Source organism: Vipera berus (assembly GCF_964194415.1).
Source record: "Vipera berus genome assembly, chromosome: Z".
Lineage (NCBI taxonomy): Eukaryota > Metazoa > Chordata > Lepidosauria > Squamata > Viperidae > Vipera > Vipera berus.
The window spans coordinates 82,493,908-82,509,716 of record NC_138205.1 but is presented as its reverse complement, the minus strand read 5'-3'; the positions used below and the strand labels follow the sequence as shown (position 1 = coordinate 82,509,716).

Genomic DNA, 15,809 nt, shown 5'->3' with positions numbered 1-15,809 from the left:
CATTTTGCCGGATTTTTGTCCTCATCCATCTCTTGCCTTGGAACGGCAATGACATACTCTGGACGTCCGCAGGGCTTTGCACCACTATATTAAATGGACAGTGTCTTTTTGCAAGTCGGAAGCCCTCTTTGTTTCCTTTCAACCCTCTACTATGGGGCGGAAGGTTTCTGCCTCCACTATAGGCAGGTAGATCAGGGCTTGTATTGCAGGGGCGTGCCAAACTCATTCCCTGTCAGTTCCCAGGTATATCACTACTCACTCCACTCTTAGTGCTGCAACTTCTGCGGCTTGGGCGACAAAGGCATCCATTGAGGACATTTGTAGGCTGGCAACATGGTCCTTGCCTTCCCCTTTCGTGAGGCATTATAAACTGGATAGGTTTGCCTCCGCAGACGCCTCATTTGGCCGGAGAGTGCTTCAACAGGTAGTGCCACAGGGTGGGACACAGGCCCAGACTGATTCCCTCCCACAGGGACAGGGCAGCTTTGGTATGTCTCATTCGTGGATTCTCCATCTATCATGCTGGAGAAGGGGCGTTGTCTTACCTGAATGCCTTTTCTCAGCATGATGATGGAGAATCCACACACACCCCTTAGTGTCCATCAGGACCTGTGTCAGGGGTATGGGAGCCAACACGTTGGACTGTCATTTGCTTAGCCTTCGTCATGACTGGGAGGTGTCCTGGCCCAGGAGAGGCCTGGCAAGTTTGACTGACTTAGTCTAATTGGGCAGGAAGACAAAGTTAACCCATTTGTGAATTCTCCATCATCATGCTGAGAAAAGGCGTTCAGGTAAGACAACACCCCATCTTACCCAATGGCTTCCTGAAAGAATACTGAGCCCTGAGGAACATAGCAAGTGAGATGTCGGGGGCTGATCTCTCACTCCTTATAAACACCAATTGAGACTGACCTTGGAGAAAGGAACTGAACTTGCAGAAAACTATGTCACCCAGCCCAACTTGTGTAGCCAGCCCAAAAGGATATATCATAGTCATGGTATCAAAAGGCCACTAAGGTCAAGGAGAGCAAAGAGTTGCACTAGTCTGTCTTGCTCTCGCCAGAGATCATCCATGAATGTGACCAAAGCTGTCTCTGTCCCATAGCTGGGCCTGAATCCTGACTGAAAAGGGTCCAGGAAATCCATTTCATCCACGACCTCCTAGAGCTGGCAAGCAACAACTTATTCTACCACCTTCCCCAAAAAGGGAAGATAAGAGACAGGACAAAAATTACCCAGGAAAGTGAGGTCGAGTGATAGTTTTTTAAGGGGAGGACAAATCAGGGCCTCCTTAAAAGCTCCCAAGAATGCCCCCCCTTGCAGTGAGGAATTTATGACTACGTGAACTCACCTGTGGTCACCTTCTTAGAGGCTTCACCAGCCAGGAGGAACAAGGATCTAATTGACAGATGATTGCATTGACAGCACAGACTATCCTGTCCACTTCCTTAAATCCAACAGAATCAGACTGTTCCCAAATTACTGGGCAGGACATCTCGTCTAGGCATCTGATCACAAGGGTTCTAACTGGGAATAAATCCAAACAATTTTTAACTGACAGTGTGTAACAAATTCTTCTGCACAGCCCTGAAGATGTTCATCCCAGCCTACCCCTCGCCCCAGTCTAGGAGGCATTGGGTGATATGGAACAGGATTGAAGGGAGAGACACTGTGGATGAAATAAGAGCAGAGAAATAATGTTTCACCACTTTTATCACCACAAGATAGGCCTTAATAGCAGCTCTAAGACATGTTCAGTCAGAGTCATTTTCTGTTTTCCTCCAGCGATACTTTAGACATCTCTTAACCCATTTCAGTTTCTCTGTGAGCCACGGAAAACGAGAGTGAGAGGTTTGTGAGAGGTCGCATAGGCGCAGTCCTGTCCAGAGCCTCAGTGGCCTTTTGGTTCCAGGCCATTATTAAAGCTTCAGCATGACTGTGCAGCAAATCCATCAGGATATCCCCAGTTCGTTCTGTAACCTATTTGGGTCCAATCTAATGGATCCAGTCTTACACCAGAGAATCTCAGGAATATCAGGGTTGTAGCACGATGCAGATCTTGCCCTTTCATTTGTCAAAACCAGGTACACTAGTTTGTGATTAAGGAACATGCTAAATAAATTACTCAGCTTTTGTGGCCCATTTTTATGTTTTAAAACTCTCCTGTTAAAGAGCACTGCTAGTATGCAGATTCTGGAAATTACCCAAAATACAAACTAATGCAAATGTTAAGTCTTTTTTACGAAAGAATAAAAATATAAGAGTAAAGAATAGCTCTAAGTGGAATGCTGCAATAAAGTACATAAATACCAGTTCCAAATTTCTTAGATGCTATGTTTATATTCTTTAAGTGTAATTCTTTAAGTTCAGTGAGGACAAGTTAAATAAATTATCTACTAGGAATCAATGAATTGGCAAGCATATTCATATGATGCAATGTACCAAGATACTTCCCTCGGGTGGAGTTTCCTGAGCATAACTGTATTCTTGCCTATGTTGCTAATTAAAACAATGATACAAGAATTTGTTAAATGAAGATAGAAAAGATGGGAGCATTCTCCATTATTTTTTTTGTGGGCGATGCAGTGCATTGCCCTAAATGAGGCAATCCAGATGTATTGGAATTCACTCCCAAAATTCCCATTCTGAATGTCCTTTGTTGGTTGGGAATTATGAAAGTTATAATCTAGCATATCTGGAGAACATCAAGTTATAAAAGGGTGTTTAATGAGCAACAGAAATGTCTGTGTTTAAGCCAAAATAATAATAATTGAGGCCAGAAAGTGCTGTTAGAATGGCTAAAGCACCATATCCCAATATAGGGCAGAAAACTGTGTTCCCATGGGGACAAGTTTGCACATTTTTATATCCACATGAGAAACCTTCCTTCAGTTATTACCTCTGCTAAGGAGGCCCATATCTGCCACATATTGTTTGCATAAGTTACAAAACATACCCTAAAGACTGAATAATGGTTTTTTTGTTTGTTTTTTTTATTCCTGGGGAATGTTTTAGGAATCTAACCCTGAAGCAGAAAATGGCAACGAATATCTGCCCTTTCTTCCCCCATCCCTTTTCGGATAAAGATGAATCTCCAAGTAACATTATTTTTTAAAACAAAAAGGAAAGAAAAAATGTAAAAACTATTTTATTTTTAAGTACGTAGTTGCAAATAAAATGTTTATTTATTTGTTCAATTTCTATATCTGCCCATCTTTGTAAATGACCCTGGGCAACTTACAATTCAGAACATATATTTATTTTATTTATTTATTTTATTAAATCATCCCTAAAATTAAAAACCCCAGTTAAAAATTCTCAGCCTGGACCGGAGAGCTCAAAGAGCCAGGTCTTCAGGTCCCGGCGAAATGTGCGAAGATCGGGGGCAGTCCTAAGCTCCACGGGTAGCTGGTTCCAGAGGGCAGGCGCACCCACAGAGAAGGCCCTTCCCCTGGGTGTTATCCGCTGACAGTCTTTTATCGGCAGCACCCTGAGAAGACCCTCCCTGTGGAAGCGCACTGGACGAAGGGAGCTTGATGCTGGCAGCAGGTGTTCCCTCAGATATCCCGGACCCAAGCCATTTAGGGCTTTATAGGTCATCACCAGCACCTTGAATCTCACCCGGAGGGCAACCGGAAGCCAATGCAGCTCGCGGAGTAGAGGTGTTACATGGGAGTATCGGGAAACCCCCATCACGACTCGCACGGCCGCATTCTGCACCAGCTGAAGCCTCCGAGTGGTCCTCAAGGGCAGCCCCATGTAGAGAGCGTTGCAGTAGTCTAGACGGGAGGTCACGAGCGCATGAGTGACTGTGCATAGGGTATCTCGGTCCAGATAGGGTCGCAACTGGCGCACCAGACGAACCTGGGCAAAAGACCCCCTGGTCACGGCTCCTATATGATCTTCAAAATTGAGCCGTGAATCCAGGAGGACGCCCAAGTTGCGAGCCCTATCAACAGGGGGTAACACCTCACCCCCCCATCGTTAAAGGTGGAATAATCTGGTTAACCCAAGATGCCGATATGCACAGCCACTCAGTCTTGGCAGGATTGAGATGAAGCCTGTTTGTCCCCATCCAGACCTGGACCGCCTCCAGGCAACGGGACATCACGGCGAGGGCATTGCTGGGTTGGTTCAGGGTGGAGAAAAACAGTTGTGTATCATCAGCGTACTGATGATACCCCACCCCGAAACCATGAATGATCTCACCCAGCGGCTTCATGTAGATGTTGAACAGGAGGGGAGAGAGAACCGACCCCTGAGGAACTCCACAAACGAGAGGCCTCGGGGTGGATCTCTGCCCTTCAGTCAACACCGACTGCGAGTGGCCCAGGAGATAGGAGGAGAACCACCGTAAAACGGTGCCTCCCACTCCCAACCTCCTGAGACGCCGCAAAAGGATACCATGGTCGATGGTATTAAAAGTTGCTGAGAGATCTAATAGGACTAGGACAGAGGAGCAACCCCTGTCCCGAGCCCGCCAGAGATCATTCACCAGCGCGACCAATGCCGTCTCCGTGCTGTGCCCAGGCCTGAAACCCGATTGGTACGGGTTGAGATAATCGGTTTCCTCCAGGAACAGAGGAAGCTGATGCGCCACCACACTCTCAACAACTTTCGCCATAAAGCGAAGGTTGGAGACTGGACGATAGTTATTTAAAACAGCCGGGTCCAGGACAGGCTTTTTGAGGAGGGGTCTCACCACCGCCTCCTTCAAGGCGGCGGGAAAGACACCCTCCTTCAAAGAAGCAGTTATTACTGCCTGGAACCAGCCTCGTGTCCCTTCCCGAGCCACATAAACCAGCCAGGAGGGGCACGGATCCAACAAACAGGTGGTGGAGCTCAGCCTCCCCATGATCCTGTTCACATCATCAGGGGAAACAGGATCGAACTCAGTCCAGATAACATGCTCAAGACCGTCCGATTCCTCCACATCAGACTCCGCCCAGTCAGAGTCCAAGCCGGCCCGGATCTGAGCGATTTTGTCCGTCAGATGATGACTAAACTCCTCGGCCCATCCCTGTAAGGGATCCTCCCTCACCTCCTGGTTAAGAAGGGAGCGAGTCACCCTAAACAGGGCGGCCGGGCGATTATCTGCAGACGCGATGAGGGCAGCGAAGTAATTAGCCCTTGCCGTCCTCATCGCAGCAAGATAAGACCTTATAAAGGTTCTTAGCTGCAATCGGTCAGATTCGGAACGGCTGGACCTCCAAAAGCTCTCTAGACCCCGTCTCCGACGCTTCATCTCCCAGAGCTCCACAGAAAACCATGGAGCCCAATGGGATCTGCGCCGACTCAGACGTCGCAAGGGTACGAGACAGTTGAGTGCCTCAGTGGCCGCCTTTTCCCAGGCATCCACCAAGGCATCAACTGGGCTGAGTGAGGGCGATAGGTATAGACCCAAGCGCCATCTGGAACCGTTCGGGGTCCATTAGGCGCCTGGGGTGGAACCATTTGGTTGGTTCCGCTGCCCAGCGGCGTGGGATGGCATAATGGAAGACCAGCCGCAGGAGATGATGGTCGGACCATGACAGGGGAATAACATCCTGTAAACCCCCTCCTAAATCATCCAACCACTGTCCAGATAGGAACACCAAGTCGAGAGTGTGACCCCCCACATGAGTCGGGCCTTGAATTACCTGGGTCAGGTCCATGGCTGTCATGGAAGCCATGAACTCCCGGGCTAACTCCGATGACCCTCCCAGGGAAGGCACGTAGAAGTCACCCAGCACTATAAGCCTGGGGAACTCCACTGCCAACCCTGAGAGGGTGTCGAGCAGCTCGGGCAGAGCTGTTGCCACACAGCTGGGCGCAAAGGTATGTAAGCAACAAGCTCATCTGAACCTGAGAACCACATCTCAGGAGGAGGGACTCACTCCCGCCAATCTGGACAATGGTGGTCTCCCGCAGACATAAAGTCTCCCTGATAACCACCGCCACCCCACCGCCCCTACTCTGAGCTCGTAGCTGGTGTAGCACACGGAAACCTGGGGGGCATAACTCGGTCAGAGGGACCCCTCCCTCCGAGCCCAACCAGGTTTCCGTAATACATGCCAGATCTGCGCGTTCCTCCTCGATCAAGTCACGAACGAGGGGAGCCTTATTAACAACGGATCTGGCATTAAAATACACCAGCCTAAGCTCAGTGGCCTGATCACCCTCACCCCCGGGCAAAAGGGTGCTAACCGGAGGGTCGGAGCGTGTCACCGCTCGCAAACAGTGGGGGCGCGATCCCGGATGTCGATACGGCCCTCCGTGCACACACCTGCTGCCAAAACATTTTAAAACTATAAAACCAGTAGAAAACATTAAAACATCCAATTTAAAATATTTGGCCCTTTAGCAATATAGCCAGGAAATAGCTATTTTGGCATATTCAATACCCCAGGCTCGGGAACAGTCAGGAACATGAAGTGGCAAAGAAGATACAACTGAGCAATGATGGTATCACCCCTCTGAAGGTGATGCTGATTTTTTCCTAATATAGAAAGAGTTTCCAAGTGCCATAAAACACTTCCTCACAGAGCTTCTATAAAGAATGCTAAAATTGGGATAAAATATTAGGTTTATACACAAAAAGAATAGAAAATCTTATGCTAATTTTTTTCTGCTATTTTTTAACACATTCTTTAAATTACCTGCTTTCTTAAAAGCAATACCCACTAACTCAGTAATTCCTAGACTTCTTCCAGTGTCTTCGGGTTCAACTTCCACAGCTTTTGGAAAGATGGAATAAATCCTACTTCTCTTCTCAGCCTTGGTTTCCGACTTCTTTGTTTTAACAGTCCATTCGAATGTGTATTGGAAGTCTTGTACTGATGGTTGAACCTATTCTTGCCTACAATCAATCAGTTGATCAATCAATCAATAAATGAATAAATAAAATATGCTGTTGATCTAATAGTAGCTATTAGGACATTAGGACATACACTTAAATAAATCCTATGCAAATTATCTTTTATTCCCTCACTATAGGTAAGTGAGCAAAGTCATGGGGAAAAAGTTAACTGCATTCATTCTTAATTGTTTAGATTTTTTTGTACATCCTATATCTAAATCTTAAAGCACATTTCACATTTTATATATGCATATTTTCTTTTTCTGAAAAAAAGAAAATATGCATATATAAAGCATAAAATAAAACTTCCGCAGAATTCTGCACTACTGTGCTGGCTTCCAGTTTTGTTCCAGGTACACTTCAAGACTGATTATCCCCTTTAAAGCCCTGTATGACGCAAGGCCATATTATCTGCAGGACTATTTTTCTCTAAGGACATCTATGTGTCCTACCAAGTCAGATAAGTAGGCATACTCATAGTCCTTAAATATTGCAATCTGATGTGTCCTAGGAAGCTTACCTTCCTGTGGCAGCCCTTGCTTCATGGAACCTCGAAGTTTGGCAGGCTTCTACTCTCGCAACCTTCCATAAAGCTTTGAAGACTTGGCTTTCCCCCCAGCACTGAGATAAGATTAGGTGACATCAGACTTTGTCCCACGTTTTTTATGATTTAAATGTGTTTAATTTTATAGCTTTAATATGTCCTTTATGCTGTTTTGATTTTTGATGGGGAGCCACTTAGATTTATCAGACGGATAGCTATACAAATGTTTTACATAAATAGATCAGCTTTATTACAGTGCAGAATATATATTTCCTTATTTTGAAGATGCAATCTTGGAAGATTGCAGTGATTTAATCAGGTAAACCCCCTTAGGCAGCACAAAAAATAATTAAGGTAGTCCTCAACTCAAAACTAGTCACTTAGCAACTGTTGGAAGTTACGATGTCCCCTCTAAAAGGTACTTATGATTCAGTTCTGAAATTCCAGTGATCAGCCCGCCCACCCCTGCAATCACGTGGCTGCATTTCAGGTGTTCAGCAATGGCCTGCATTTATGACCATTTGCAGTGTCACATGGCCACAGTTTATAAAGTTTTTGCTGAAAACCAACTTTTACTTCCAGTTTGAGGCAAAAACTTCCCATTTGCTTAACAAGCACTATAAAAAAGGTTGTAAAATTGGGTCGGTCACATGGGTGATCTGCTTTACAACTGTCATGATTTACAACCATAATAGGAAGGCTCCATGGTGATCATAAGTTGAAGATTACCTGAACAAATACATTTCACCTTGATCCATGGACTAAGTGTGTAGACTGCATTAGTGAAGGTTGCTTGGCCGTGCTAGATGTCGGCTGTTCAGCAACAGCATCAATCCAAAGTGGCCCCCATCTCAGTTGCTCAGCAAGGGAAGAGCCTGTTCTGGAGCTCTGCAAAGTGGTGCCAGGGATAAGCTGTTTGGCAGTGATATCAGGGCAATGCCAGCACTTTAGGAGACGCAACCAGGCTGAGGTCGGGGTAGCCTAGAGCAGTGGCAACAGCAACAGACACACTCAGCTCAGCTGCTTGGCAATGCTGGAGATCAGCTATTCAGCATCAGCATAAAGCTGAAGCCACACCCCAGGTGTTCAACGGCAATATCAAGCCAAAGCTGGCTCCCTATGAAACTGGGAAACCGGGGACGGAAGGGGGACTAAATCTGGAGCGGGGTCTTGATTGTGAAGGCAGTATGAGACCACAACAGGAGTGGTGAGAGTTGGACTGTGGATCTGAATGGAAGCTTCGTATCAAGGCCAGACCAAAGGCAACATAGTTTGAGACCATGGCTGGAGTGGCAAAAACACATGGGGTGGAGCCCCTGGTTGAGCATAAGGCCATAATGGCTGCCAGGGTTGCTTGCTGCAACATTCCACTCAGAGTAAGAGTCAGGCAGAAGGCTGTGTGAGTCTGCCCTCCCTCTGGCTGACCAGTGAGAGGGTTCAGCTTAGGAGTGGATTTGTTGATTTGTGTGTGTGAGAATAGAGGGGGGAGTCCTGCTGGCACTGAGAGTGTGAGCTATAGTGCTTCTGGGCCTGCCTTTTTCAATTACTTCCCCAGGGTGTCTGAGGGAGTGGTTATGAGCGGTCTTGAAAAAGGCCAAGAGATCAGTAGAGCATCACTGGAGAAAAACAAAGAATTAATCTGACCAAACATCGATTAAAGCTGCAGTCAAGGCCTACCTTGTGGAAATAAGAGTGACAGAACATAGTTTTTCTCCACACTTATTGCGCCTGAAGTGTTGTCAAATGGACTTTAACAAATGTCAATAAGACAAAAATGTCTGAATGGTGAATATAGCAGTATCTGGAAACAACAGAAGACAAGAGAAAGAACTAGAGAAGATAATAAAATACAGAAACCTGCAAATAGAAATAGAATGACTGTGGCAAAAGCAAGCAAATAGGCACCTTGGGTGCAATCCCAAAACAACTGGAGTACTACTTGAATACTATTGGTATTGACAAAATCACCACTGGACAATTGCAAAAGGCAGTTTTACTTGGAACAACTTGGGGTAATTTAATTATGCATTGCTGCCATTAAAATTCCATATGGATATATCTATCTAATCAACAGGGGTGGAGTATAATTCACAATAATATCTTGTGTATCTTAACAAATGGCATACCACTTTGCTAATTGATAAACACATAGGCTGTACCGAAGGGGGGGAAATTCTGCACATAAAGTTTAATATTTTTTTTAAATGGTCACTTTTTAAAAAAAACTGTCTCAGTTACAGGTAATTATAATAAAAGGAGATATTTCTAACCTACACTTTCCTATTCTTCAAAGAGAAATAATTCCAACTAATATTTCTTACTCTTCTCGGAAAACGCTCCATTAAGTTTTCAATGATCCATGTATCACATAATTCAGGGTCATGTGTATTTTTCAAGAAGTGAACCAGCCTTACACTGCTCTCACTGGAATTATGGATCTGATTTTTTTTTAATGGCACAAAGCAGAAGGACGGAGGGATCAATAGACCTAGAATTCTTTTTCTTATATAAACAACTAGCAATCATTCTCAAAAACAGAAAATAAAGCTGTCATTCCAAAACTTCATTGGACCTAAGTCTTCATGGCTTGATCTTCAAGAACTCTAAACAATTTTATTTTTCTGTCATAGCTTCATCCTACGTTCCCTTTTTTATTACAAAAACCACCATATGTATGGCAAGCTATTGCCCATTTAATCATGGTTACTGAACAAAACAATCAGCTGAGTTCACACTGCTAAACCATAAATCATGGTTATATTCTATAATGTCTGGGGTCATTCATTGTGCTAGATAAAATTATTATGACTACAACTTTACACAACATACCAAACTTTGGTTAATTAATCACAATGGTTAGATGCACCATAAGCTAAATTTAACTACCATATTTTGTAGTCAGAATCTATGAACTGAGCCAATAGCACTTTTTTTCCACACACAGATCCCCCTCCAAGCCCTAAACTATATAAAACAACTCAAATTATCATTCTATGTATACATAACAGCATTCCTAAAAAAATACTTGTTGGATTTTTTTTATTTCCTTTTTATTTTGCTCTTCAGCAGGAAATACTTCTATTTAAACTTCATCATCTGAACCTTATTTATGTTCTCTCTAAAATGGGTATACCTTTTGAACTTTCCTCCCGATTTCTGTTTACTCAACTTACACATCAAATACAGATCTCACCATTAGAAAGTACAAAGTCTGAACACTATCCCCTTGTTGACTCACTATCCACTTACTTGGGTGTGTCATTGAATTTGCTAGATTGAGGTGTTGCACTAACGCTTACTGTGTTTTATTGGATTTGGCAGAGTTGAAATGTGAATCTAACTTCTGAGTTTGTAAGTTAGAAGCTTAGTTTTATCAGTGAACCAGATCTCCCACGTATTTTTCAACAGACCTCGATTAGGATTAACCATGTTTGCCAGAGTTCTATAGGATCGAGTAAATACATATGCCTAAACTGTAACTCTGCACTTGCTCAATTGACAAAGAACTAACTTCATATAAATGTGCTGTCATCAGCTTGCTGCTTTCTGTTGCTGACCACCCCGGTTCTGTGTTTTAGACGATTGTCCTCTTTTCGGCAAAACTACTGGGATTTATAAGGAATGTTAAAGGAGATCAGTGCAGAGGTACTTCTAGCGTCGAAAACTGTTGTAAAACCTAAAAGCTAGTTTGCTTAACCGTACTTGAGCGAAATTATATAAACAGTGAAGAGTTTCTGGGGGAATCTGAAAGAGAATACGAAGAGAATTGCATCCACACTTATTTAAACATCGTAATGAATTCAGTGCAACTTATACTCAGATAAATTGAAATAATTACGGGAGATTAAATCCCCTAGACTTCTGGATTCGCGATGAATCGGATTGTACGCCTAGTCCAGGGGTAGGCAACCTCGGCTCTTTTATGACTCATGGACTTCAACTCCCAGCATAGCTGACTCAGGAATTCTGGGAGTTGAAGTCCATGAGTCATAAAAGAGCCGAGGTTGCCTACCCCTGGACTAGTCCATGCCCTAGAGCAGCAACGCACCCAGGCTACAAACTTAAACAAACCCCCAAAAGTACAGACAGAAAAGAAACATGTCTCGGGTTAGTTATCGACGTCGACTACAATTCCCAGCAAGCCGCGGAGGAGGGAATTTTTCGGCTCTTCTTGGAGGCGGGCTTGATTTGCTTCGCCTATGTCGGTGCTTCATGGCCGCTGGAGGTTTCTTTGCCGCGGCCAATTGGGATTCCTGAGCAATTTTGCCCTGGGCTTTTTTTCGGCAGGAACGTGCCCTCAGTTATTCCCAATGGCTGGAGCTTCGGCACCCTTGAAAGTGTGCATCGTGGGGTCGGGAAACTGGTGAGTGGAGAAGTGCAGTTCGCCTCGGAGTTGGCAGGGGCGTTAGCAGAGCTTGCACTTTACTAGGTCTGTTTTTTGTGGGAAGAAATCTCCGCATATTTCATCTCTCCACGAAAACTGACAGCCTCCCTAAACTGGGCGTGGACAGATTTCCTACTGAGCCTGCTCAGGTGTTGCTTTGTCGGACAGGTAGGGCTTTTGCACCTCACCATTTTGCAGACGGCTTTAGGGGTTGAAGGCTGCCCCTTTCCCCGCCTGTTGTGGAGGTGTGGTTGTTCCTAGTTAGTCCCTTCATTGGGAAAGGGGGCGCTGACCTAGAATGTCCATTGATGGCCCTAGCATTTCGCCTCCCAAGAGTTTAAACCTAAGGCAATTATCTACGATGGTATTCTCTCAGCCAGATCCTCCACCTGGATATGCTGATTCCGGAAATGATTGTAGATACTGTTTAACAGGGCCAAAGCTTACATGATGGGAAAAACTTCCGTAAAAGCATTGCTCTTGCAGTGATTGCAGGGCAAAAAAGTGTTTCCTTGCTGTATGGCACAAGTATTTATTATAATTACCAACCAATAATTCCAGAGGATAGAGCCAATTACATTATTGGAAGGGGCCTTTGGCTATAAAAGAGGCAAATTCCTTGCTGATAATCCTTAGTAAACATAAAATGCAACCTTGTAAGTGCCCTTATATACGTGTAAGTTGTCATTCCTATGTTAAGCCCCGTGTACTCATGTCGCACTATGCTAAAATAATTCTTGGAAAAATTTGCAATAAACTTTTGGGAAAAAAAATGCAAAAGAGAGTAGTCAAGATTATTACAAGTCTTGAACACTTTTCCCATGAATATTTTGATGTTTTAGCTTACCAAAAATGTGATTATGGGAAAAATTGTACAAAAATCATGGGTGGTAAGAAGAAAAAATTCTCTCAAAACTTTAGGCCTGAAGGCATCTAATAAAGCTGATTGGAAAGAAAACATTTATTCATGCAGGACATACTTAACCTGCAAAATTCATTGCCACATAAGAGACATGATGATGGGAACAAACTTGGACAGCTTTTAAAAAGGATTGAATAACTTTGTGGAGTTCTATCAAGGGCTGTCACTTTTGAGTACTCAGTTTAATTTGCGGTGGGGCAGCATCCATTCAGACATCAGGTGCAATAAGCATTGTTGGGAGAGAGAGGTGTGCCTCTGTTTCACAAGCATGGCAGAGATCTGCACTGGTTGGTCCCAGTGAGAAACAGAGGGCTTGGGACCAGTACTTTTCCTGATGGATCAGAATTGTTCTTGTGTTCATAAAAGTTGCTGTTAGAAATGAGGATGCTTGTTATGGAACACCACTTATCTCAGTTTGTTTGTTTTTCCTCCAAAAGTGAAAACCTAAATTAATCCCTATATTTTCTGGTTCTAGAATCTGAGATATTTAAATTAACAGGGATCAAACATTTGTTTCAAAAACCTTCAAAAATTTTCTGTTCTGTTTTGTCCCTCACATTAGCAACATTCCAAGTGGTGCTAAGAATATTTAATTTAGGAACAGTAGAACTTTCTGTTCTTTCTTCCCCATTTTTTCAAGGGAGAGAAAAGTATCTTACCAGCTCATTGTATTCTCTGTTGTGTAGTTAGCTGAAGATAAAAATGAGGCTTGAACATATACAGACATTTATTTGGATAATACAGATAGATCTGAATTGCCAACGCTAAGCCATGCAATCATAAAGTGTAACATCAATGACTGCATCACTTAGCTACCACATTCCAGGAAGTTTTGGTTGTTGTTGTAACTCCAGATATGCAGGTCATTAAGCAGGAAGTGGAGGAACTCCCAGGTACAGAGTGCAGTGCTGCTGCAGGGGAGGAGGAAACCTAACTCAGGCCAGGCATAAATTGGGTGAGGGAGTTACTGCTCAGAAAGGCAGGGAAAGAGATTGAGCGATGTCTGCCGGAGTATAAGAGCAGGGAGGCAAGGGCAAGAGTGTGTGAAGTGAGTGTGGGTGTATAAGCACAGGCAGACCAGGGAAAGAGGGAGTGGAGTAAATGTTTATGTGCAAATGCAAGAAAGCGAGAAAAGCAGGGCTTAGGGCACATGCAAGCAAAGGGGGAAAGGAGAGCACATCCATGTAAGCAAGTGAAGAAAAGTAAATATGGGGGAGACTTAGACAAGCAACTTGCACCTTTCCTTGCTAGCTTTCCCATTAACTTTGCTTATGAGAAGACAGTGGGGAAGGACACATGCAGCAATCACATGACTATGGGACACTGCAACTGATTGTATGTGCAAGCCTGTTACCAAGCATCCCAGTTTTGATTATGGGGGGGGGGGGGGAGGTGCAACTGCCCAAACTGTGAGGATCAGTTGTTAGAGCCTTCATTCAGCATCAGCATTTGAACAGTTGATGAATGGTCAAAACTTGAGGACCACCTGCTTATCTTATCTGTTACAAGCCTATCCCTGTTTTTCAGTTGCTTCCACATGTGAACAAAATAGCTGTGTTCATATGACACTAAACAAACAAAAAAACCAATTAGCCTAGTGTAACAGTTGTGACTTGCTTATAGTCCATTGAGCCACAATAAATCAAGAAAATTGAAGAGGGAGTTCCAAAACGCATTTAAATTATATTTTTGCAGTTGTTAGGTTTTTTCCATGAAAAAATTGATATTTCATTGTGTTAATTAATATACTATCAGAAACAGAAGAATGACCTTTTTACATATCAGGTTCTACACTCCACTTGAATAATTTGAGCAATTAATAGGAAGTTTCTTTTGGTCTGTCTTTCTGAGATTTCTATTCAAATACTATTATCAAATACTTAAAACTTCACTATTGTCTTAGTTTTGTTGGCGTATTTTCTGCAACAGAAGCTGATGATCATTTAAATAGCTTAATATGATCAGTGGTTTGTTGGTGCTGACTTTCCTGCATAATAGAGGTAAGATTATGTGAGTCCAATTCACATTTGTGTTACTATTTGTAGATGTTCCTGGAAGTAAAACTAGAAGATACTTTCAGCACTGAGGAAATGGAACAATCTGCTCTTTTGCAATTCTAGTTCCTTTTGTTGCTGGTTAATTGAATCATGGAGTACAATAAATTACTTTACAATGGAAGCATCAGGTTAGTGTAGTGATTAAGATACCAGGCTGGAAACCAAGAGACTGTGAGTTCTAATCCTGCCTAAGAGACAAAAGCAGTTGAGTGACCTTAAGCTTGTTTCTCTATGTCCTGAGAAGGAGTCAATAGCAATCTATTCCTGAAATCCTTCCAAGAAAACCACAGGGCCTACACCAGAACAAAATAGGGGAGCTTTTTCTGCAAAGAGAAAGCTGAAAGAGTTGCAAATAATTGAAACCTAGGGTCTTGACATTGTGGTCGTGAGCCTATCTTTATTATAATGATTGTGAGGTTTTTATTATTCTTAGCTGCTATGTTATGCAATGCCATATTATTTATGTTTTTCATTATTGGATATGCTTTTGTTTTGTTAGCCACCCAAAATCATGAATATGATGGACAGCCACCAGGGGGTAGTATACACTTTTTGTTCAGTTCAATCGTGTTTGATTCTCAGAAACTGCATTTTTCTTGACTAGATTTTTCAGAATTAATTTGCAACTGCCTCCTTCCTAGGGCTGAGAGATGGTGACTGGCCTAAGGTCACCATTGGCTTTGTGCTCAAGATGGGATTGACACTCATGGTTTTTCAGTTTCTAGCCTAATGCCTAAACCACTACACCAAACTGCTTGTAGATTGCATTTACTTTCATTCTATTTGAAATTTGTTGAGTTTAAATGGCCATTGATCTCACTTTGGGGCTCAAACCATCTACCAGGAATTGGACTATGGCATTTGAGATAAACAGTGCATTCGTTTTATTAGTTTTAGGAGCTTTCCTGGCATTGGAGCCTAGTGGTGTTGTCCAGAGTTCAATTCCCACTATAGAAATTGTATTAAAAACTCATAAGAGTATGAGGAATCACCTGCTGCCGGCGTCAACTTCCCTCCGCCCAGTGCGCTCCCACAGAGAGGGCCTCCTAAGGGTGCCACCGTTC

The 15,809-nt window shown here is 43.5% G+C and overlaps 1 protein-coding gene across 4 annotated transcripts in view; it reads left to right on the top strand.

Annotated features, from left to right (window-relative positions):
* Positions 1–15,809, top strand: part of GPD1L (glycerol-3-phosphate dehydrogenase 1 like) — a 42,164-nt gene that overhangs the window by 13,332 nt on the left and 13,023 nt on the right. Inside the window, exons 1-2 of one of the 4 annotated variants that reach the window (XM_081343511.1) lie at positions 11,586–11,745; positions 14,592–14,688. The exons of 2 other annotated variants lie outside the window; for them this stretch is intronic. Coding sequence is in view for 1 of the 2 variants with exons in the window: in XM_081343509.1 (XP_081199635.1) it covers positions 11,582–11,745 (164 nt within the window). In the remaining variant the exon portion in view is untranslated. Of the gene's footprint in view, positions 1–11,438; positions 11,746–14,591; positions 14,689–15,809 lie in introns of those variants that run through there. One more of the 4 variants, XM_081343509.1, reaches the window with a different exon arrangement.